The sequence below is a fragment of the Trichomycterus rosablanca genome, chromosome 27 (genome assembly GCF_030014385.1).
Source record: "Trichomycterus rosablanca isolate fTriRos1 chromosome 27, fTriRos1.hap1, whole genome shotgun sequence".
NCBI lineage: Eukaryota > Metazoa > Chordata > Actinopteri > Siluriformes > Trichomycteridae > Trichomycterus > Trichomycterus rosablanca.
In genome coordinates this window covers 5,608,107-5,632,051 of record NC_086014.1, presented here as the reverse complement: position 1 = coordinate 5,632,051, position 23,945 = coordinate 5,608,107, and the positions used below count along the sequence as shown (strand labels likewise).

Here is a 23,945-nt window from a genome sequence, read left to right as displayed (position 1 = left end):
AGCACAGAGATATGATCCGACCTTCTTTAATGGTGCTGCATACACAGCGTCGGGCACTGCGGCTCTTCCCTGTCTGTCTAGAGACTGGTACACATGGCCGTCATCGATTTCCACATCTTCCTCTATCTCTTCCTCGTCATCTTCGTCTCTGTCAAACTCATCATCGTCGGGTTGCAGAGAGGGAAACCGTGGTCTGTCTGGCATGGAGTCTGGCCATTGATCTCTGGAACAATAGAAATAAGGTCTCTGATTATATGAAGCCGTCAGTGTTCTTTAATTTATTACATAGTAGTAACTAGAGATGGGACGATCGATCGGCTACGAATCGGTATCGGCCGATTTTTAATCAAAATATGCTGTCGGCGATCGGCGATATTTCCTAAAAGTAGCCGATCCGATCGTGTGATATATAAAGACCATGTTAAGTTAACAGCTCAGTGGATTGATCCAGACTTTGAGCTACGAAGCACCAACCATCACATCACCATTCATCAACAATCGTACAGAAACCATCGTGAAAGCTCTTACGATGTAATTTTGCTGATTGTAATATTTACTTTAAAAAGATAATTCAACCCGGTCACATCTGAGTCGATTCTATCAGCACGTTATATAAACTCCTGGTTCACTTTGGTAAATCGTAAGCGGTTCTTACTTGTGATGTAGATGAGAACAGAAAACGTTACAGAGCCAATCAGAGGCAAAAGTTTATTCATTACCAAATTCGTTAGTTCAGGATCATCTGCTGAACTTTTAGAAAACTTTTAGCTCCTTAGACGGAACGAGTCTGACGGTCGGTTACAGATCTGTGGTAATAGCAGTTTAATGAAGCTTTTTAATGTAAGAGAGTCACACAAAATGTTCTGTAGTAGCTGGTGTTTATTTAAAACCACGACATTTAATTAATAACAGTAAACACGGAGAGATAACTGAGAAGAGAAACTTACGCTTCACATAAAAACGAATCAACTCATGAATCAATGAATCACTTATAGCGATACTGTGAACAAAGCGTCTCTTCTAAAGGCACAAACACACACAAACACACACAAACACACACACACACACACACACGCGCACACACACGTGCACGCAGGCGACACAGACTTTTTTCCCGATCGCGTATTAAATCCGTTATCTGATATACAATCTAGCGCACTGTGTAGGGAACATAAATCAATTGTCTAATATACTGTCTAGTGCACTAAGTAGGGAACATAAATCCGTTATCTGATATACAATTTAGTGCACTATGTAGGGAACATAATTAATTATGTAATACACTATCTAGTGCACTATGTAGGGAACATAATTAATTATGTAATACACTATCTAGTGCACTATGTAAGGAACATAATTAATTATGTAATACACTATCTAGTGCACTATGTAGTGAACATAATTAATTATGTAATACACTATCTAGTGCACTATGTAGGGAACATAATTAATTATGTAATACACTATCTAGTGCACTATGTAAGGAACATAATTAATTATGTAATACACTATCTAGTGCACTATGTAAGGAACATAATTAATTATGTAATACACTATCTAGTGCACTATGTAAGGAACATAATTAATTATGTAATACACTATCTAGTGCACTATGTAAGGAACATAATTAATTATGTAATACACTATCTAGTGCACTATGTAAGGAACACAAATCATCATCTAGTTATACTTTCTAGTGCACTATTTAGGGAACATAAATCTGTGATCTGATATACAATCTAGGGGTGATTTCGGGGTCCGGGTCCGGGGGTACCTCCCTGATATATAGTTTTTGCAACTTGGGATGTCTGCCTATAGAGCAATTCAGTGTCTCCAATTAACCTGAATGCATATTTTTGGACTGTGGGAGGAAACCGGAGCTCCCAGAGGAAACCCACGCAGACACGGGGAGAACATGCAAACTCCGCACAGAGAGGACCCGGACCCAGGACCTTCTTGCTGTGAGGCGACAGTGCTACCCAAATTCTAATTCTGTTTAGATTTTCAGTGTGAACACTGGAAATCCTCTCTTTCCTAGGATCACAGCATGTTTATACTATAAGGTGTAATAAGTTCTAGACAACATTATAAAATACCTAAATAAAACACAATGCCTTTATTACTAGTTTATTACATCAAAAGTTTCCGTTTGTGTGTTAGTCTTTACCTGGTGTAGAGTGCAGTGCTGGCAAAAGGCTCAAATCCAGCTTGACTGTCCGTGTGTGAGCAATCACTCTCAGAATAGGACCTGTTGCGAGGTGGAGGGATGGCAAACGTACGTCCTGTTAAGGAGGACGTCAATATGGCAGCCGCGAGAGCCGATCTAAGATGAAAGAAAGAAAAAAAGATTAGTGGATTAAGGGCCTTGCTTAGGGCCCCAACAATGGCAACCTGGCTGTTGTAGGGCTTGAGCCAGCAGCCGTCTGATTACTAATCCAGCACCCTAACTGTTAAGCTACCACTCACAGAGATGATGCTTATTTTAGAAGATGATTGTCAGAATACTGTAGACAAACTGTGCAGACAAATAAGGTATGCGAACCAGAATGATCCGATCTCTAATGCAGAAGCAGCTGAAAGAAAAAAAGCCTAATTATTTTTATTTTTAGGATTTTGAAAGGCAGAAATGGCACAAATTATAAACATGACAGGAAGTGTTCTGATGTCTTTGGCTGTAAAGATGAGAGTAGCAGACAGTGAGAATAATAATGGAGGACGTTAGAGAGGTGAAAATAATGACGTTGTGTACCTGGGTCTCTCTGGTGAGGGATTGGGGCTGCGAGGTGGAGGAGTGCGGGGAACGGCAGGTCTGGGGGCAATGGTGGCAGCCGGGATCAAACCGTGAGCTATATGCTTCTACGAACATCATGGGAAGCACAACAGCATGCATGACTCATGAGTACAAGTAATGGATAACATTTACACCCACACTTTCCCCCCCATTTTACCTCAACACACGAGTTCACATAGACATCCACACCATGCACATGTAAAATATAAGGCCAAAAGTATGTGGACACTCTTCCTAATGTCGAATCTCGGCTCTGCCACCGGTCGGCTGGGCACCATCCAGCGAGCACAACTGGCAGTGCCTGCAGCAGACAATAATTGGTCACCGTGTCTGCTGGGTGGGATGACCGGACTAAGTGGGTGTGTAAGAACCCTGGTTAGCAGATAGAGGCGTCTGTGCAGAAAGCATGGGTGGAAAGAGGGGGTCCGCTCCGACCCGTGCACAGCAATATACCCTCCTAGAATGCAACCAGGGATCCCCCCAGCAGCGGAAGACAGATTGACTATGCTATATATATATATATACTGTATATATACCACTAAATTACACCAGCCCACCAAACGAAGCTAGGGTTTAAATCCCCACCGGTACGATCAAGGGGTTCGAATCCCCAGCAGTCTGATCAGCCAGGTGATCGTCTACATACACACATGACTGGCTGTGTCTGTGGGTGGGTGGATTGGCGTCCTGTCCTGGATATGTTACTGCATTACTGCATTCTTTTCCCCCGTATCCCAGCTTGTTTGGAAGCTGGGGTCTATGCGCAGGGTCAGCCATCGTACGGCGCCCCTGGAGCAGAGAGGGTTAAGGGCCTCGCTCAAGGGCCCAACAGTGGCTGCATGGCAGAGCTGGGATTCGAACTCTCAACCTTTCAGTTCATAGTCCAAAGCCCTACCCACTAGGCTACTGCAAAAAGGTAGTATTAATACTACTCAGCTCCAGTGCCACAAGTGCTGCTGATGGTGCCGAACTTTGGTATGTTCTCTATGTGCCGGGTGTCCACATATTTTTGGTCATTTGGTAAATATAGAGTTAGTTTATACATCTAACAACAACAAACAAAGGGTTTAAGGCATGAAAGTCAGCTGTAGGGACTTTTTCTAAGACTAAAATTAGCTAGCAAAGCTAAATTCAAATAAACAAATATCACAACTCACAAAAGCTCTTCGCTCTTTTCTTCTGAAACTGAAGTTGAATTTCGACATAATCCAAAGCAAACTTTTTAAAAAATACGGTAAAATACGAGCTACACAATTCTGCCCTATAAAACAATAAAAAGTTAAATAAAACAGCTTTCGTTAGCTTTCGTTAGCTGCGGGCTAATCAACGTCTCAACGTCTACATTCACGTATCTAGACGCTTCACAGATTTATCCGCATCTATCCAACCGCGAATCCTATTGGCTTCCACAACTCGGATCCACCAATCACAGCTGATCTTAAATCTTCCTAGCAACGCAGTCGGTACTGGCACCAAACTGTACATTCATTTGGAGCCCAGAAGAGGGCGCTCTAGACTGGAGATACAGACTCCAATGTTTGGGGAGTTTGGTGGGCTGATCAGAGCCCTGAACTTAACAGACGCACACTAAAATGTAGAGAAGAGAAGAATGCCTTTATTTGTCATATACACTGATCAGCCATAACATTAAAACCACCTCCTTGTTTCTACTCTCACTGTCCATTTTATCAGCACTTCTTCAATGGTCAGGACCCCCACATGACCACCACAGAACAGGTATTATTTAAGTGGTGGATGATTCTCAGCACTGCAGTGACACTGACATGGTGGTGGTGTGTTAGTGTGTGTTGTGCTGGTTTGAGTGGATCAGACACAGCAGCGCTCCTGGAGTTTTTAAACACCGTGTCCACTCACTGTCCACTCTACTACACACTCCTACCTATTGGTCCACCTTGTAGATGTAAAGTCAGAGAGACGATCGCTCATCTATTGCTGCTGTTTGAGTCGGTCATCTTCTAGATCTTAATCAGTGGTCACAGGACTCTGCCCACGAGCGCTGTTGGCTGGATATTTTCGGTTGGTGGACTATTCTCAGTCCAGCAGTGACAGTGAGGTGTTTAAAAACGCCAGCAAGCAAGAAAGCCTCAATTAATGTTCCTATTAATTCCAAAGCTGTTCAGTTGGGGCTGAGGTCAGGGCTCTGTGCTGGCCGCTGGAGTTTCTTTAAAACAAGCTGGTTAAGTCATACTTGAACAGGGAAGGGCATTTCATAAACAGTTGTTGCAAAGTTGGAAGCATGTAATTACCATAAAATAATGCGGGCGGGCGGGCGGGCGGGCGGGCAGGCAGGCAGGCAGGCAGGCAGACAGACAGATAGGTGGATGGATAGATGGATAGATCACTGCGTGGCCACCATTAATGCCTGTTAGAGCCTAGTTGCGTTTTGGTTAATGATGGCCCAACATCACTTGGTTTTCCTTTAATTTGTCACCCCTCCGTATAAGCCACATGCAGGTTATGTAGGTTATATTTTAGCCCACATGTGCAAAAAAATATGTCCTGATTTCCAGAAAGAAACAGAATGGTCAGGACCGTACATAACTCACTTCTCTTACCACACACCCACCCACACACACATAAAGTAAGTCTGACATCACTACTGGCGTGAAGAACCACGTCTGAAACAGTGAGAACCCACAGTCCAAGAAGTACTTGTCTGGAAATGATTAGTGCACAGCATGATGATGTTCAGCAACTCTGATTCTCACAATCGCATTTAGAATAAAAGGAGTGATGCCCAGCTGACAGACAGTAGATTTTTTTTATTAAAAAAGGATTCAACTTCTGCTGAACTGGACATTTCAAGCCTTTAGGTACTTTTTGGCAGTACCCATTGAGACTCAGGTTGCAGACAGATGTATTTTTGTTTTAGAATCTGGGCACTAAGCCAAGAAAGTTGAAAGTCCAATCCAAGGAGAAGCAGCACCACACAAGTTGAGGACCTGGGTTTGGTCGTCACTTCTGGTCAATGTCTGTATCTTTCTGAGTTTCCTTCTCCCTCCCAAAAACACACAAGGAGAAGTTGCCCATACCTGTCGGCAAATGGATAAATCTGTGTTTTCCTGTGATACTTATACTTATAGATCATGTAGGGCAAGGCTGGGAAACACTGCAGATTGTGCATGGCCTTCAAGACCTCATCAGCATTGCATGAGAAACCGACATGCTACTGTGATAAACCTAGCCACATGGGTTTATAAGTACGTACTTCAGAAAGTGTTGTCACTTAACACAGCCCAGCACTGCATCAAAAAATGCAATCTGAAACAGGCGGCACGGTGGGTAGCACTGTCACCTCACAGCAAGAAGGGCCTGGGTTCTTTTTGTAAAGAGTTTGCATGTTCTTCCCGCGTCTGTGTGGGTTTCCTCTGGGAGCTCCGGTTTCCTCCCACAGTCCAAAGACATGTAAGTGAGGTAAATTGGAGATACAAAAGTGTCCATCACTGTGTTTGACATTAAACTTGTAAACTGATTAATCTTGTAGGTAGGTAGGTAGGTAGGTAGGTAGATAGATAGATAGATAGATAGATAGATAGATAGATAGATAGATAGATAGACAGACAGACAGACAGACAGACAGACAGACAGACAGACAGATAGACAGATAGATAGACAGGTACATAGATAGATAGATAGATAGATAGATAGATAGATAGATAGATAGATAGATAGATAGATAGATAGATAGATAGATAGACAGACAGACAGATAGGTAGGTAGACAGGTACATAGATAGATAGATAGATAGATAGATAGATAGATAGATAGATAGATAGATAGATAGATAGATAGATAGATAGATAGGTAGGTAGACAGGTACATAGATAGATAGATAGATAGATAGATAGATAGATAGATAGATAGATAGATAGATAGATAGATAGATAGATAGATAGATAGGTACATAGATAGATAGATAGATAGATAGATAGATAGATAGATAGATAGATAGACAGACAGACAGACAGACAGACAGACAGATAGGTAGGTAGGTAGACAGGTACATAGATAGATAGATAGATAGATAGATAGATAGATAGATAGATAGATAGATAGATAGACAGACAGACAGACAGACAGACAGATAGGTAGGTAGACAGGTACATAGATAGATAGATAGATAGATAGATAGATAGATAGATAGATAGATAGATAGATAGATAGATAGATAGACAGACAGACAGACAGACAGACAGACAGACGTTTCATAAAGATAAACACACAACTTAAAGCAGAAACAATTGCTAGAGTAGAATTTGTTGGTTGTTAGCATGAACCAGTTCACGAGTCAAATACAATGCTGCATTGTGTCTGTGGGTTTTCTGAGAAGAAGTAAGAAAGATAAGAAGAGCAATAAGTTGACTTTATCAGGTCAATTTAATCATTGTTTTATTTGACTAAATCCTACTTTTATATACTGTGAAACAAGGAAACTGTTTTTGGAATCGACTCATTAAAAACTGAATCGAAACTGTGTTGTCGACTCCAAACAATCAGAAGTAGTCCGGTCAGAGGCGCAGGTGAGCTGTAGGGCGCACCACCACTCCCCTCCACGATACTGCTGGGTGGGCGGAGTGTTACCACGTAAACAGTCTCATTCACACGCCCAGCTCTGTAGAGGAGTATCAGTTAGTTCCAGAGGAGGCTGGATTAGAAGCGGATACTGAGTTGTCTCCTGAGTAAACGCGCACCTGCTTCGTTCGGTACTGCCTGACGAATTATTTTCTCGCTTTTACAGTTTTAATCAAAGCAAAGTGCTGAGGTGGAAATTTGTAAAATGACGGACACGCTGTTACAACACGGGGGCGAGAGCGGCGGTGTGGGGGAGAGTGAGTACTTCATTAAGGTGAGGGTCAGTTCAAAGCTTTCGATACCCGTTAAATTATCTTATGGACTAATGCTAATGTGCTCACATAGTCTGCAACTGTACCTGCTTTTTAACCACACTTAGTATGAGAACAGCTTGTTTACTTTATAATAACGGTAAAGTTTGTGTATTGAGACTTTTTTACTCAAGGGAGAGGAAAGTACGTTCGTCACGGTGTTCCGCACACTTACACAGGTATTTACACAGGTCATACGCAGTTTACATACAATTTCATCTTGTTTGTCATTAAATGCATTTAAGTCAATTAAAATAAATATCTCTTTAAAATATTAAAAAACAAATACTGTTATAAAAGAACTACTTTATTGAACACACACCATTGTGTGATGTACGGAACTCTGTGACATTAATGTCAGTGTGTCAATATCAGCAACATAAAAAAATAAATTAAAAAATATATATATATATTCATCAGATGCTGATATTTGCTATATATGCGCATGTGTATATATATATATATATATATATATATATATAATATATACATATACATATTCGTCAGATGCTGAAATGTACTATATACAGTGTATCACAAAAGTGAGTACACCCCTCACATTTCTGCAGATATTTAAGTATATCTTTTCATGGGACAACACTGACAAAATGACACTTTGACACAATGAAAAGTAGTCTGTGTGCAGCTTATATAACAGTGTAAATTTATTCTTCCCTCAAAATAACTCAATATACAGCCATTAATGTCTAAACCACCGGCAACAAAAGTGAGTACACCCCTTAGTGAAAGTTCCTGAAGTGTCAATATTTTGTGTGGCCACCATTATTTCCCAGAACTGCCTTAACTCTCCTGGGCATGGAGTTTACCAGAGCTTCACAGGTTGCCACTGGAATGCTTTTCCACTCCTCCATGACGACATCACGGAGCTGGCGGATATTCGAGACTTTGCGCTCCTCCACCTTCCGCTTGAGGATGCCCCAAAGATGTTCTATTGGGTTTAGGTCTGGAGACATGCTTGGCCAGTCCATCACCTTTACCCTCAGCCTCTTCAATAAAGCAGTGGTCGTCTTAGAGGTGTGTTTGGGGTCATTATCATGCTGGAACACTGCCCTGCGACCCAGTTTCCGGAGGGAGGGGATCATGCTCTGCTTCAGTATTTCACAGTACATATTGGAGTTCATGTGTCCCTCAATGAAATGTAACTCCCCAAAACCTGCTGCACTCATGCAGCCCCAGACCATGGCATTCCCACCACCATGCTTGACTGTAGGCATGACACACTTATCTTTGTACTCCTCACCTGATTGCCGCCACACATGCTTGAGACCATCTGAACCAAACAAATTAATCTTGGTCTCATCAGACCATAGGACATGGTTCCAGTAATCCATGTCCTTTGTTGACATGTCTTCAGCAAACTGTTTGTGGGCTTTCTTGTGTAGAGACTCAGAAGAGGCTTCCTTCTGGGGTGACAGCCATGCAGACCAATTTGATGTAGTGTGCGGCGTATGGTCTGAGCACTGACAGGCTGACCCCCCACCTTTTCAATCTCTGCAGCAATGCTGACAGCACTCATGCGCCTATCTTTCAAAGACAGCAGTTGGATGTGACGCTGAGCACGTGCACTCAGCTTCTTTGGACGACCAACGCGAGGTCTGTTCTGAGTGGACCCTGCTCTTTTAAAATGCTGGATGATCTTGGCCACTGTGCTGCAGCTCAGTTTCAGGGTGTTGGCAATCTTCTTGTAGCCTTGGCCATCTTCATGTTGCGCAACAATTCGTCTTTTAAGATCCTCAGAGAGTTCTTTGCCATGAGGTGCCATGTTGGAACTTTCAGTGACCAGTATGAGAGAGTGTGAGAGCTGTACTACTAAATTGAACACACCTGCTCCCTATGCACACCTGAGACCTAGTAACACTAACGAGTCACATGACATTTGGGAGGGAAAATTACAAGCAGTGCTCAATTTGGACATTTAGGGGTGTAGTCTCTTAGGGGTGTACTCACTTTTGTTGCCGATGGTTTAGACATTAATGGCTGTATATTGAGTTATTTTGAGGGAAGAATAAATTTACACTGTTATATAAGCTGCACACAGACTACTTTTCATTGTGTCAAAGTGTCATTTTGTCAGTGTTGTCCCATGAAAAGATATACTTAAATATCTGCAGAAATGTGAGGGGTGTACTCACTTTTGTGATACACTGTATATGTTATGTAATATATATATATATATATATATATAAGTAAATAAGTATATATATATATATATATATATATATATATATATATATATATATATATGTATGTGTGTGTGTGTGTGTGTGTGTGTGTGTGTATATATATATATATATATTCGTCAGATGCTGAAATTTACTATATATATGTTATGTATATAAGAGCAGTTTGTTTTTCACCCAAATCCACAATATATGTGTTATTTAATGGTAATTTTACTGGACAGACATACAAACAGAACCTATTTCACGTCTCGTTTACATAAAACCAGTCCCCAGATCAAGATTAGCCCTAATCTTTTACTCTGTTGCTGGGCGATTCGGCTATGTGTTGTTGTATCGTGATCATCGTTGTTTGTTTTCAATGTCTTATGTCAATTTGTTTGTATGATTGTTCCTCAAGAGGCTTTGCCTTTTGCCAGGCCGCCATTGTAAATAAGAAGCAGATCTTAATGACTTGCCTGGTTAAATAAAGGCTAAAAATAAAATAATTCTATACTACAGACTGACTTTCATCAATTAATTCCCATTGCTGTTTCAGTTGAGGGGTTGATACTGGTTTTTACTGGTTTTTACTGGTTTTTGTAATATTAATACACAGGGACGTTGTAGCCTAGTGGTTAGGGTGCTGGACTAGTCATTAGAAGGTCACTGGTTTAAGCCCCATCATTGCCAGTTTGCTGTTATTGGGCCCTTGAGCAAGGCTCTTAACCCTTAGTTGATTAGACTGTATACTGTCACAGTACTGTAAGTGTAAATGAATATATGTCATACAAATGTAGTTGGCAGTGTGATGGCACTTTTCCAGTCCTAATCCTATACTACAGACGGACTTTCATCAATTAATTACCATTGCTTCAGTTGATGTAGTGGTTGATACTGGTTTTATTCTTTGAGAAATACTGTAAACCATAACTTTGCTTTTAACCTTTATATAGCAGGTGAAACAGATGGTAGCTATTAGAAAGTTAAAGTTCCATTTGCTTGTCTTTTGTATTATGAATATACAGGGACGTTGTAGCCTAGTGGTTAGGGTACTGGACTAGTAAGAAGGTCACTGGTTCAAGCCACAGAACTACAAAGTGCTTCTGTATGGTAAGTGGAGCTGATGGTTAGTTCTTTACATACTTTTGATCATATTGAGGATGTGTGTGTGTTTCTGGGTGTTTCTGGGGGACACCCAGATACTCGGATGCCCAAGCATTAGTCGCCCGTTAGCATTAGTAATTGATTCAAATCGATTGTTATGTTTATGACGTGAAACCTGTGACCTCATGAGTGATTGAATCAAGCTGTAACGGAATATACAGTATTGAAACTCTTTAAAGTAAGGCGTGCCCAGTTCAAACATTGGCGTGGCTTTGAGATAAACGCTATAAGTGTTTTTATGTGGAGGAGTGGATATACAGTAGTTGTCCACAGTGGAGATACTAAGTTATGGCTAATCAGGGGATTTGGACGGGAGTTTTTTTTACCCTTCCTTTATAAAAATGAATGTTCTCACTTTAAAATAAAGTCATTGGCCTGTTTTCAGTGCAGTCCGGCATTATTATCATTATAAATACGCGTAATGATCGTGTGTTAGTTTAGCTGGCCTGATCTGAGCCACAGAACCTGTGTGTCCACATATTTGCCCAGTCATCCGTGTGCTGTTTCTTTTTTGTTGAACTGCATGTGTGTCCAAGTGTTCAAAAGAGTCTTTTGTCTCTGTGGAAGTGCTTGTGGCCTGGATCTGCCCTCCTGTTCTGAACAGCGCTCTGTGAACGTATTGTAGCGAATCACGGCCAGAGACGGATCGGACAATGAGGACGATGGGTGGAACATCGTTTCCCTGGTTGCCAGCGACTGACCATTCACGTAAACATTAATACGGTTCAAGGATCAGCCACTCTCTGAAGTCTGGAGACGAAAGTCTTACAGACTGTTAAAAGAACCAGCCGTTGCACTGGAAATATCAAGAAATCTTTAACACTATATAGAAGCACTTTGTAGTTCTACAATTACTGACTGTAGTCCATCTGTTTCTCTACATACTTTTTAGCCTGCTTTTACTCTGTTCTTCAATGGTCAGGACCCCCACAGAGCAGGTATTATTTAGGTGGTGGATCATTCTCAGCACTGCAGTGACACTGACATGGTGGTGGTGTGTTAGTGTGTGTTGTGCTGGTATGAGTGGATCAGACACAGCAGCGCTGCTGGAGTTTTTGAATACCGTGTCCACTTTGGTCCACCTTGTAGATGTGAAGTCAGAGACGATCGCTCATCTATTGCTGCTGTTTGAGTCGGTCATCTTCTAGACCATGGAGCGCTGTTGGCTGGATATTTTTGGTTGGTGGACTATTCTCAGTCCAGCAGTGACACTGATGTGTTTAAAAACTCCATCAGCATTGCTGTGTCTGATCCACTCATACCAGCACAACACACACTAACACACCACTGCAGTGAGAATGATCCACTATCCAAATAATACCTGCTCTGTAGTGGTCCTGTGGGGGTCCTGACCATTGAAGAACAGCATTAAAGGGGGCTAACGAAGCATGCAGAGAAACAGATGGAGTACAGTCAGTATTCATTGCAGAGCTTTGCCTCCCACTTATACACATAGCCATTCTGTTTAACTGCATGCCTCTAGTGGCCAGTGGTAGCTCAGTGGTTAAGGTTTTCAGGTTGCTGGTTCAACCCCCACCACTATCAAGTTGCCAGTTATGGACCCCTGAGCAAGATTCTTAACCCCTAATTGCCCTAGTTTCCTCCCAATTTAGCGCTCTCAATTTGTCCTCCGCTGCTGAGGGATACCCGATTGCATCCGGGAGAGCACGTCGCCGTACACGCCTCTTCCGACACGTGCACAGCCCTCCTCTTCTCACCCAATGCATTCTGCACGGGCCAGTCAGGCTCCTTACACAGCGAATAAAGACCCACCCACCCACACATAGTCCGGCCCACACCCTGCAGATACGGTGGCTGCAAGCCAGATAGTTGTATTTATCCATTACTGTCGCTTTAAATAAAAAAATGCAAATGTCTGTGTCGACACCCGACCGGCCGACAGCTCTGTTGAGGTTTAAACCCGAATGGGCTGACGTAATAGGCCGCTGCGACACCCAAGCACCCCGTAATGTAATAAAATAGGCTTATTAGTAAATATTAGTAAAACGGTGTAGCACACCTTACTGAGCAGCTCTTCTTTAGCAGCACATCTTTAATACCAATGGTTACTGTGGTCTAGATGACCCTAGACGTTACAACCTATTATTTTCTAGTACATAATGCAGTCCCACGCCATGTCTGAAACAGCAAAGGCAAGCAAGCATCGACTTCACCAGCATTTTCTGTACAGTGCAGAGTGAGTAGGCCATGCTTTATGGAAAGTATGCCAGGTTATTATCAGCTTAAGTGAAACCAAAAGACCAACAAGTCTAGAAAATTCTTTTGCTATGACACACTCGCTTTCTTTATCTCTATTACGATAAGAATGGCTGCTTATGCACAATGTAAACATTTCAAAATCATTTCATTTCGTGTGTGTGTGTGTGTTTGCCATGTTCTTTACGGCGCAGCTGTTCCTGAAAGCTGTTCGGCCCTTGACGGTTTTGACATGTCCTGTGTTTATTTAACGCTCCGAGATAAATAAGTCGCTAGTTTTCATGGTAATCACTTACTGTTTACTGCTCACTTCTCACAGAGACCGGTCTCGGCCTCTGTAGAAGCTGGAACATCTGCGCTACATTAGTACATGTGGTTTGGCTGTACGCTGCTTCTGGTTAGATGCGACGTCAACAGAGGAAAGGCGAGCAGAATGTGCAGAATCTGCCATTATGGCTCTCCGGCCACAGACACGACCGGTTCAAGAAGACGGTTCAAAATCCGTGTGTGCCACATTTACTATTATCACGGGTCTCCCCACTCATCATCTTATCCTCTCGGGGTGCTTAAACTTTGCCCCCACTATGTATTCTAATCCAAAGCTTTACCCCAGGGCTCAAAACCACTTTTACTGACTGGTTCAAATTCATCTCATTATTTTCTGCCTACTGGTTCAAAACAATCCACCCACTTTCAATTCATTTATCACGCACGCTCCACTTACTCCGCATTACCGACTTGATGAAGAGCCACATGTGCTGAGTCAAAACCAACCCAGGACTATTCATTTACTTGTCCAAAACCATCAGCCCACATCTTATTTTCTAGCATAGGAGGTTTTTCTAGCTCAAACTGTGGTACGATTATCAGTGGTGGTGTCAGATGAGTTCCATACGCTTAAAATGAAGAAAAAATAGGTTAAAATATATGTGCTGTCAGCTGGCCGTGCATCTACACAAGTGTAAGTATCTGAGCGAGTCTGACAAGGGCCGAATTGTGATGGCTAGACGACAGATAAGAGCATCTCCAAAACTGCAGCTCTTGTGGGGTGTTCCCGGTCTTCAGTGGTCAGTATCTATCAAAAGTAATCCAAGGAAGGAACAGTGGTAAACCGGCGACAGGGTCATGGGCGGCCAAGACTAAATGATGCCCGTGTGGATTGCTGAAGAAATTCATGCTGGTTGTGATAGAAAGGTGGGGGCTGCATAGCCGCAGACCAGTCAGGGTGCCCGTGCTGACCCCTGTCCACCGCCGAAAGCGCCAACAGTGGGCGCGAGATCATCGGAACCGGACCACGGAGCAATGGAAGAAGGTGGCCTGGTCTGATGAATCACGTGTTCGCTTACCTGGGGAACACATGGCACCAGGATGCACTATGGGAAGAAGGCGAGCCGGCAATTTGGGCAATGTTCTGCTGGGAAACCTTGTGTCCTGCCATCCACGTTGATGTTATTTTGACTCGTACCACCTACCTAAGCATTGCAGACCATGTACACCCTTTCATGGAGACGGTATTCTTTGATGGGTGTGGCCTCTTTCAGCAGGATAATGCCCGGCCACAAAGCAAAAATGCTTCAGGAATGGTTTGAGGAGCACAACAAGTTCCCCAGATCTCAATCCAATCAAGGATCTGTGGGACGTGCTGGACAAACAAGTCAGATCCATGGAGGCCCCACATCACAACTTAGAGGAGTTAAATCTACAGGATCTGCTGCAAGCATATTTGTTATGCTTGATCGGTGTATATATTTATATGTTTGTACATAAGGTGTGTCAGAAAAGATGCGTGATGTCATTAACCCGCATTTATTTAATATAAAACTCAAAGTAGGCCACACCTAGTGACACACTTTGTGAAATATGTACACAGTAACAGGTAGAACATGTTTGCAGAAACTCTATACTATTTGTACAGTGCATAGCTGATCAAGTTTTGAACAGTTATAAAATACCTACTGGTTGAGTAAGAATTGGTCATGATTAAGACGACACGTCATGTACTGATGTACTCAATGACTAACAGCACAATACCAAAACTAAAAATAGAGCATTATGTGTATGATATGCACTATCATTGCAGGACTGTTCTGAACCGGATTCATATCCACTATATGGTCAAAAGTATGTGGAGGTTTTTGCAATGTCATCCGCATTCCTAAACGCATTCAATTCCGATACGCTAAACACACACTGGCAATAAGACTGTAAGGTATGAAGGTTCTCCGTCACAGGAAAAACATCAGCACAAGGTGTTTTGGAAGATTTATGAATACAGACGCCATAGCCAAACAGACGCTGATGATACACAAGTGCCATAGTAAGTTTCAGGTGCCCACGTTTCAATCTGTCCCTCTCCTTCTGTTTTCACAGGGCTGTAACCCGCTGGCTCAGACAGGCCGCAGCAAACTCCAGAATCAGAGAGCGAGTTTGAATCAGAAGATCATTAAACAGATGAGAATGAGAGCTGGGGCAGAAAATCTCCTCAAGTATGTGTAATGGAATCACTAGTATGCATTCACGGATTTTAAACGTTTGTTTCTATTACTTGACTCTCGCTGCCTTTTGGTGACTTATAGTTTACTTAAGCAATAGAACACGCCTTCGGCTCGTGCCTGCGACCAGATCACAGCCGTGATGTTATTCGCGATAAGTGTTCTATTGTTTTTATACAACAGTTTTTACAAAATAAAGAAAGAAAATAAATCCAAGAAGCCCTGAATTTTATATTAAATATGCTTTAATGTTGACAATACCTTCCGCCAAAAAGTAGTTCCACAACGAATGAGTTGCTGCTATGCAACGGTAAAAACTCCCAACCCTGCCTTAACACAGTAGGCTAAAAAAAAGCATATAGTTTAACACTACAAAGTAACAATAGTTTGGAATAAAAATAATTAGCGAATATGAATAAGCGAAGATGAAAGGAAAAGCTAAAAATGCAATTAATTAAGAATTAAAAGATAGAATTTAGTTATTTATTAGAGTTATTGCGTTATTTGCATGTTAATCTGCACTCTTCCGTATCAAGTTCTGGATGTGTATGAGCACAAATAGTCCTACAAAACGACCGGCGGCTTGTGTGCGTGAAGCTTGTCGTCACTGGCAACGCGTCAGCGGAGTAATACAGTTGTGGTGTGAAAAGGCCGTGCCGTTATCACGAATATCAGCACGGTTAGAACCAGGCACGTGAACAGAGTGAAAGCAGGTTAACAAAGTATGTAGAGAAACAGATGGACTACAGTCAGTAATTGTAGAACTACAAAGTGCTCCTATATGGTAAGTGGAGCTGATAAAATGGACAGTGAGTGTAGAAACAAGGAGGTGGTTTTAATGTTATGGCTGATCAGTGTATTTTACCATGACCTGCATGTCATGGTTTGAACATTACAATGACTGATTGTCATCAGAATAACAGGTATAACAGAATATAAAATATATATATTTCCTGATCTGATCAGAATGACAACAAATCACAGATAACGAATTGGCCAAATGCGTTTGAAGTCAGTGAGTCTTTGATTTTCTCCTCTGATGCCTTCTGGATTACTGATTTATTCGATTTCTTCTAAGTGCAGCAGCTTTGGAATGTTGCTTCGTTTGTGCTGATCCTAGATCAGCTCACGGTTTGGCAGCGTAGGGCTGTAGATTGCATATTTAAATAACGACTGCTTTCAGGTCAGTGGTCACGTTATGCTCAAGGCTGCTCAGTTTCATTAGTGCTCTGGCAAACCTACGAAGCCAGACTGTTGCAGCAGGAGCCTCCATAAACTGTTGCTCACGAGGTTTGTTTTTAAAGATGTGCGTTCGGTTCTCAGACAAACCTTGGACTTATCAGTTGCCATGGAAGTGTTTTGTATGTTCGTGCTTCTACAGCAGAAACTCTCATATTTGCTGGGTTGCTGTTTCGAAGGAAAAAATAAAATGAGTTTTTCAGATGCCAGCGTGGCTTCTCTGTTTTAGAGTTTCTGGAAGGAAAATGATCTTAAAGTCCAGAACTTTCTCAACTGTTTAGCCTTTACCTAATGTAGGCTGCCAGATTTGCATATCCTGTTTCGGGATCGTAAAGTCGGTGTACGTGCATGCACAAAAGCTTCAAAGCAGATTGTACGATACCTCCCCCCCCCGTCCTCCCAAGCATGACGAGTAGCTCAATGAATGTTGAGAATGCAGACATAACCATGGGTTCGTGTCGTAATATGGATATGCATGGAATTTATAAACTTTATACATACACCGATCAGCCATAACATTCAAACCACCTCCTTGTTTCTACACTCACTGTCCATTTTATCAGCTCCACTTGTAGTTCTACAATTACTGACTGTAGTCCATCTGTTTCTCTGCATGCTTGGTTACCACCCTTTCATGCTGTGGACCACCACAGAGTAGGTATTATCTAGGTGGTGGCATACCGTGTCCACTCACTGTCCACTCTATTTGACGCTCCTACCTAGTCGGTCCACCTTGTAGATGTAAAGTCGGAGACGGTCGCTCATCTATCGCTGCTGTTTGAGTCGGTCATCTTCTAGACCGTCATCAGTGCTTACAGGACGCTGCCCACGGGGCGCTGTTGGCTGGATAATTTTGGTTGGTGGACTATTCTTAGTCCAGCAGTGACAGTGAGGTGTTTACCTATTCACTCATACCAGCACAACACACACTAACACACCACCACCATCACCATGTCAGTGTCACTGCAGTGCTGAGAATGATCCACCACCTAAAATCCAATAATACCTGCTCTGTAGTGGTCCTGTGGGGGTCCTGACCATTGAAGAACAGCGTAAAAGGGGGTAACAAAGCATGCAGAGAAACAGATGGACTACAGTCAGTAATTGTAGAACTACACAGTGCTTCTATATGGTAAGTGGAGCTGATAAAATGGACAGTGAGTGTAGAAACAAGGAGGTGGTTTTAATGTTATGGCTGATCGGTGTATTACCACATTGTAATACATTTACATTAATGGCAGGGGGTTAAGGGCCTTGCTCATTGGACCAACAGTCCAAGGCAACTTGTTGGTAAGGCTTCTTCCTGTATTTGTAAGGGAGTTTTTCCTCGCCACCCTTGGCTTGCTCAATAAGGGTTTTTGGTCTGTCGGTCCCGGATTATGTAAAGTTGCTTTGAGACAATGTCCACTGTAAAAAGCACTATAAAAATAAATTTGACTTGACTTGACTTTGGATCATATAATGTGTATGTGTGCGTACGTGCGTATGTGCGCGTGTGCGTACGTGCACATGTGCGCATTTGCATATGTATAGTCTTAAAACATGCCTCCAGTATACCCATTATACCCACATTACTGGTGACTATTATATCTGGGTTATATTATTTATAAATCTATAAGTTTTTACACTCATCAAGCATGCCAGCACGGTACCAGCATCGTGTATGTGCAATAGCCAGGTGCCTTAGTTCAAAGAGATGCCAGGTTACATAAGCATTTAGTGCCCTAACTGGGACAAACCTGCATGTCATTATTCACTGTAGGAAATGGGATCCTTTATGAAAATCTCCTGAGATCATTGTTGCTGTTAGCAGGGACCTGCGCTAACCATGGTCGTTCCCTCGGAGGCCCCAGTGTCAAGGCTACACGGTCCTAACAGTGCGGGTAGAGCCTGGCACATGTTCATACACACACACACACACACACGCACATCAAAGGCTGGATTTATAAAGGGGTCATGGGAGATTGTGACACCTGGGGCTATGCTACAGTTTAGCACTTGACCTCTGACACAAGCGGCCTGTCGTTTTAACCTGTTACAACTAACAAGGCAGGTTTAAAACCTTAAATCAGTCTATTTATATGGGATCAAAGTCAGGGAACACAAGGTTTGCTATGAGGGGCTGGGGTGGATTATCGAACGTAAGCAGGAGGGGGGGGGGTTCCTGAGTCGTTGTGCACACAACATAATTTGTATGTTTGTATTTACTTTCGTGGGGGCGCCCTTGTGGCACAGCGGTAAAACACGCTAGCCGACTGCCGGCCGTCTGCACAGACATGATTGGCTATGCCTGGGTGGTGGGAGGTGCACTTGTCAGTGCTCTGACCCACTCGAGTCAAATGACTCGTTTCAAATTACTCGGACTCGACTCATGACTCGCGAAAAAAAATGACTCGTGAACAACAAGAGTCCCTAGCGTCAGCACGTGTTAACATTAGTTACGTGTGACAATTACTAATAACGCTCCGGCCGTCTTAACCCACAACGCACGCAATGGGTAAACGTTCCAGCCAGCTTCCGGCGTAGTGATGAAGCGTCGCTCCCTACTCCCTACACAGTTTGAAGTGTACTTCATCTGAACATTTTCGTTACCTTTGGATTGGACCCTACGTAGTGCACTTCACAGGAACAACTGGGTGAATGGAACGCTCCTACAGAATTGGTGCTAATGGTTGAAAGAGCGCTTTCTGAACCAATCAGACCTTCTGATTGTAATTGTTAGTAAGAAATGCTGTTATTTGCATTTATTCAGTTTGCGTCACACAGATGATCGTCAATGAAACGCTTCATTGGTTTTCTAAGGAGTTCGTGATTTACTTCACAACCGGGAAAAGTTTGGAGGTTTTTAATTATAAGCACATTTACAAAATAACGGATTCTATTTCTAATGTGACACACGCTTATAAATGTTATAACATCAGGAAGAACAGAAGCTCAGGTAAGCAGTGGTTATGATTCTAGCCTAAAGACTCATGACTTGACTTGGAAAGTGACATAGTGGTAGTATTGTAGTAAAAGTGCATAGTCACTTTGTTTTGTTTGTTTGTTTTTCTCTAAGTGCACGTATGTCATTGTAATTACGGTAATTATGTTGTTGACATGCTTGCAATTTTTCTAGAACGTTTTAGTCAGTTCACAAGCCCGACTGGTTCTGCTGATCTCTGGATTTGCACCATAATTTACTAAGCCAACATGCCAGCTAGCAAATGTATATAGCCATAACATTAAAACCACCTCCTTGTTTCTACACTCACTGTCCATTTTATCAGCTCCACTTACCATATAGAAGCACTTTGTAGTTCTACAATTACTGACTGTAGTCCATCTGTTTCTCTATATACTGTTTTAGCCTGCTTTCACCTTGTTTCACCTTTCACCCCCCCCCCCCCCCCCCCAGGACCACCACAGAGCAGGTATTATTTGGGTGGTGGATGATTCTCAGCACTGCAGTGACACTGACATATGGTGGTGGTGTGTTAGTGTGTGTTGTGCTGGTATGAGTGGATCAGACACAGCAGCGCTGATGGAGTTTGTAAATCCCGTGTCCACTCACTGTCCACTCTATTAGACACTCCTACCTAATTGGTCACAGAACGCTGCCCACTGGCTGGACAGTGAGGTATTTACTTATTCACTCATACCAGCACAACACACACTAACACACCACCACCATGTCAGTGTCAGTGCAGTGCTGAGAATGATCCACCACCTAAATAATACCTGCTCTGTAGTGGTACTGTGGGGGTCCTGACTATTGAAGAAAACAATAAGAGAAACAGATGGACTACAGTCAGTAACTGTAGAACTACAAAGTGCTTCTATATGGTAAGTGGAGCTGATAACATGGACAGTGAGTGTAGAAACAAGGAGGTGGTTTTAATGTTATGGCTGATCAGTGTATGTCAGCAAGGTTTTACACAATGAGGTTGGCTTATCTACAATAAACAGCCCACCCAGAGCTAGAGCTAAAGCTAAAGGTGGGGGAGAATGAGAAGAACCTGGTGGAACTCCCTCACTGTCTTGTTTACATCGAAACCATGGCATGGAATTACGACTTCCTGGCCTTTTCTGTGCAGCCGGTGGAGTCGTGCCTGGTGCGGATGATTTATTTGAGTCCTTTCTTGTTACCAGTAGCATTTTTACCTTTTGTCTCTTGGTCTGGGTGTTTGGTTTGAACCAGATAGGTCAGGTATTATATAAAAAGTTCAGTTAATTGGCTAACTGTGTTGTGAGTCACTTGCTAACTAATTAGCAACTACTTGTAAGACTACTGCAGCACTTTATCTTAGCATGTTGGTATGAAGTCTGAAGGCAGTGCAACTTTATTAGTAGAATATTTAGCATACGTAGATATAGTTTACGCCTTGGAAGAGTGATACCAGTGCAGAAGTGTGTGTGGTATCTAAAATATTATGTGTGTGTATCTAAATCAACTACTAAAGTGAAAGTTGGCTTGAAGTTAAGCAGTGTTTGTTTACCACAGTATGCTAGTACAAATGCGGACATACACTATATTGCCAAAAGTATTCACTCACCCGTCCAAATCATTGAATTCAGGTGTTCCGATCACTTCCATGGCCACAGGTGTATAAAACCAAGCACCTAGGCACTAGGCAGACCACTTCTACAAACATTAGTGAAAGAATGGGTCGCTCTCAGGAGCTCAGTGAATTCCAGCATGGTACCGCGATATGACGCCACCTGTGCAACAAGTCCAGTCGTTAAATTTCCTCTCTACTAAATATTTCACAGTCGACTGTCAGTGCTTTTATAACAAAGTGGAAGTGATTGGAAACGACAGCGACTCAGCCACCAAGTGTTAGGCCACGGAAAATGACAGAGCGGGTCAGCGGCTGCCGAGGCGCATAGTGCGCAGAGGTCGCCGACTTTCTGCAGAGTCGATCGCTACAGACCTCCAAACTTCACGTGGCCTTCAGATCAGCTCAAGAACGGTGCGTAGAGAGCTTGATGGAATGGGCTTCCATCGCTTGAGCGGTGCGGTAATGCGTCATCAAAGTGCGCATATGAGACGAATCTGCAATTGTGTGGAATAACAGTCAGATTCACTCTGAGAGCTCTACATGTATCTGTGTTTACCTGGTTTTTCCTCCTGTTTCACTTTTAAACTTGTGTTACAGCTCGAGGTTCTAAGAAATTGTAAGAATCAGCTTTTTATTTCAGTGTTTTCATATTAGATTTGTGTTATTTTCAGTGTGTGTCAAAAACAACCCCATTATTTTATATTAGCCTAAAATATATGCAGTTCTACAAGACCATGGAACGCATTAACAGGTTTCCTATACATCCTTATGGGAAAAAATACCTTGAAACTCAACGCCAGTCCCAGAACCAATTGACGTTGAGTTTTAAGGTACCTCTGTATTATATTATATTTTAATTGAATGTGTATTGCCGTCTCAGTCAGGTGGGACTTACTTAACACTCCTGGGCTAAAATGGGTAAAACCCACTAAGTTTTTAAAACCCACATTTTGGACCCCCCTTAAGTTCTTTAGTGACGAGCATTGACGAGCAAATATCAGCGCAGGTCTCAGGAGTGGATTTTCTCACTTCTCGCCCCTTTTCTAACCAATGGTTTGATGTTAGGACCGTTAAAAATGACCTGTGGAATTATTATAGTGGAAAATTCCAGACAAGGGATTACCACAGATGATAAGTCAATTTTAAATGTAGGTTGTATATTTCATAGGCTGACCACTATCTGAAGGAAATATTCATCTAATTCTTTCTTTTTTTGTGTGTGTGTGTGTGTGTGTGTGTGTGTGTGTGTGTTCAGGGCCACATCCAACAATAAAGTGCGAGACATGGTCTTGATGGAGCTGAGCTACGCAAATTCCAACCTGCAGCATCTCAAGGAGGAACTGGAAGGTCTAAACAGCTCCGTGGAGGTTTATCAGAACGTACAGTAAGTTCACAGACCGGTCCACAAACAAATGATGTCATCTGATTAGGAGGAACGGTGGGAGTCTTGCTGAATCAGGAAAACAGTGCAAAACCAGGGAGGAGGTCTGATCGGGACATTTTGTACCTTCTTCCCTCCTGCCGTACGTTTCTGCTCTCTGTAGGGTTATTAGGGTCCTGTGAAGTTGGCCCGTGTTTAGGGAAAACACACAGAGAGCTTCAACTCCTTCCAGCTTGCTGAACCAGTTAGGAACGTTTGTTTTGCTCTGTACAGAAGGTGTGTTTGTCTTCACCTGTCAAACAGGTTCACAAAAACATGACTACAGAGTTTCTACACTCACTGTTTATTTTATCAGCTCCACTTACTATATAGAAGCACTTTGTAGTTCTACAATTACTGACTGTAGTCCGTCTGTTTCTCTGCATGCATTTTTAGCCTGCTTTCATGCTGTTCTTCAATGGTCAGGGCCTCCACAGGACCACCACAGAGCAGGTATTATTTAGGTGGTGGATCATTCTCAGCACTGCAGTGACACTGACATGGTGGTGGTGTGTCCACTCACTGTCCACTCTATTAGACACTCCTACCTAGTTGGTCCACCTTGTAGATGTAAAATCAGAGACGATCGCTCATCTATTGCAGCTGTTTGAGTCGGTCATCTTCTAGACCTTCATCGGTGGTCACAGGACGCTGCCCACGGGGTGCTGTTGGCTGGATATTTTTGGTTGGTGGACTATTCTCAGTCCAGCAGGGACAGTGAGATGTTTTAAAACTCCATCAGAAGGCCGCTCAGGTGGCGCAGCGGTAAAAACACACGCTGGAACCAGAGCTGGATCTCGAATACGTCGTATCGAATCTCAGCTCTGCCTGCCGGCTACATGAACAGCGATCGGCCTGTTGTTCAGATGGGGGCGGGACTAAAGCTAAAGCGGATATGGGTCTCTGTCAGACTGGTGCAATTACGACCTCTGCTGGCTGATTAGAGGCGCCTACACAGAGATGAGGAAGGAGTGCTCTCAGGGTGTGTCTCTCC

At 42.7% G+C, this 23,945-nt stretch overlaps 2 protein-coding genes across 3 annotated transcripts in view; one reads left to right on the top strand and one right to left on the bottom strand.

Moving 5' to 3' along the window:
- Positions 1-4,117, bottom strand: part of cep89 (centrosomal protein 89) — a 42,110-nt gene extending 37,993 nt beyond the window's left edge. Inside the window, exons 1-4 of the mRNA XM_062989402.1 lie at positions 3,949-4,117; positions 2,750-2,856; positions 2,168-2,323; positions 22-223 (exon numbers count right to left, since the gene is read on the bottom strand). Coding sequence (XP_062845472.1) covers positions 22-223; positions 2,168-2,323; positions 2,750-2,856; positions 3,949-3,996 — 513 coding nt within the window. The 5' untranslated portion in view covers positions 3,997-4,117. The remainder of the gene's footprint in view (positions 1-21; positions 224-2,167; positions 2,324-2,749; positions 2,857-3,948) is intronic.
- A 3,282-nt stretch (positions 4,118-7,399) lies between these two features.
- Positions 7,400-23,945, top strand: part of rhpn2 (rhophilin, Rho GTPase binding protein 2) — a 37,964-nt gene continuing 21,418 nt past the window's right edge. Inside the window, exons 1-3 of one of the 2 annotated variants that reach the window (XM_062989484.1) lie at positions 7,400-7,658; positions 15,630-15,745; positions 22,787-22,915. In XM_062989484.1, the coding sequence (XP_062845554.1) occupies positions 7,590-7,658; positions 15,630-15,745; positions 22,787-22,915 (314 nt within the window). In that variant the 5' untranslated portion in view covers positions 7,400-7,589. The remainder of the gene's footprint in view (positions 7,659-15,629; positions 15,746-22,786; positions 22,916-23,945) is intronic. The other variant, XM_062989485.1, reaches the window with a different exon arrangement.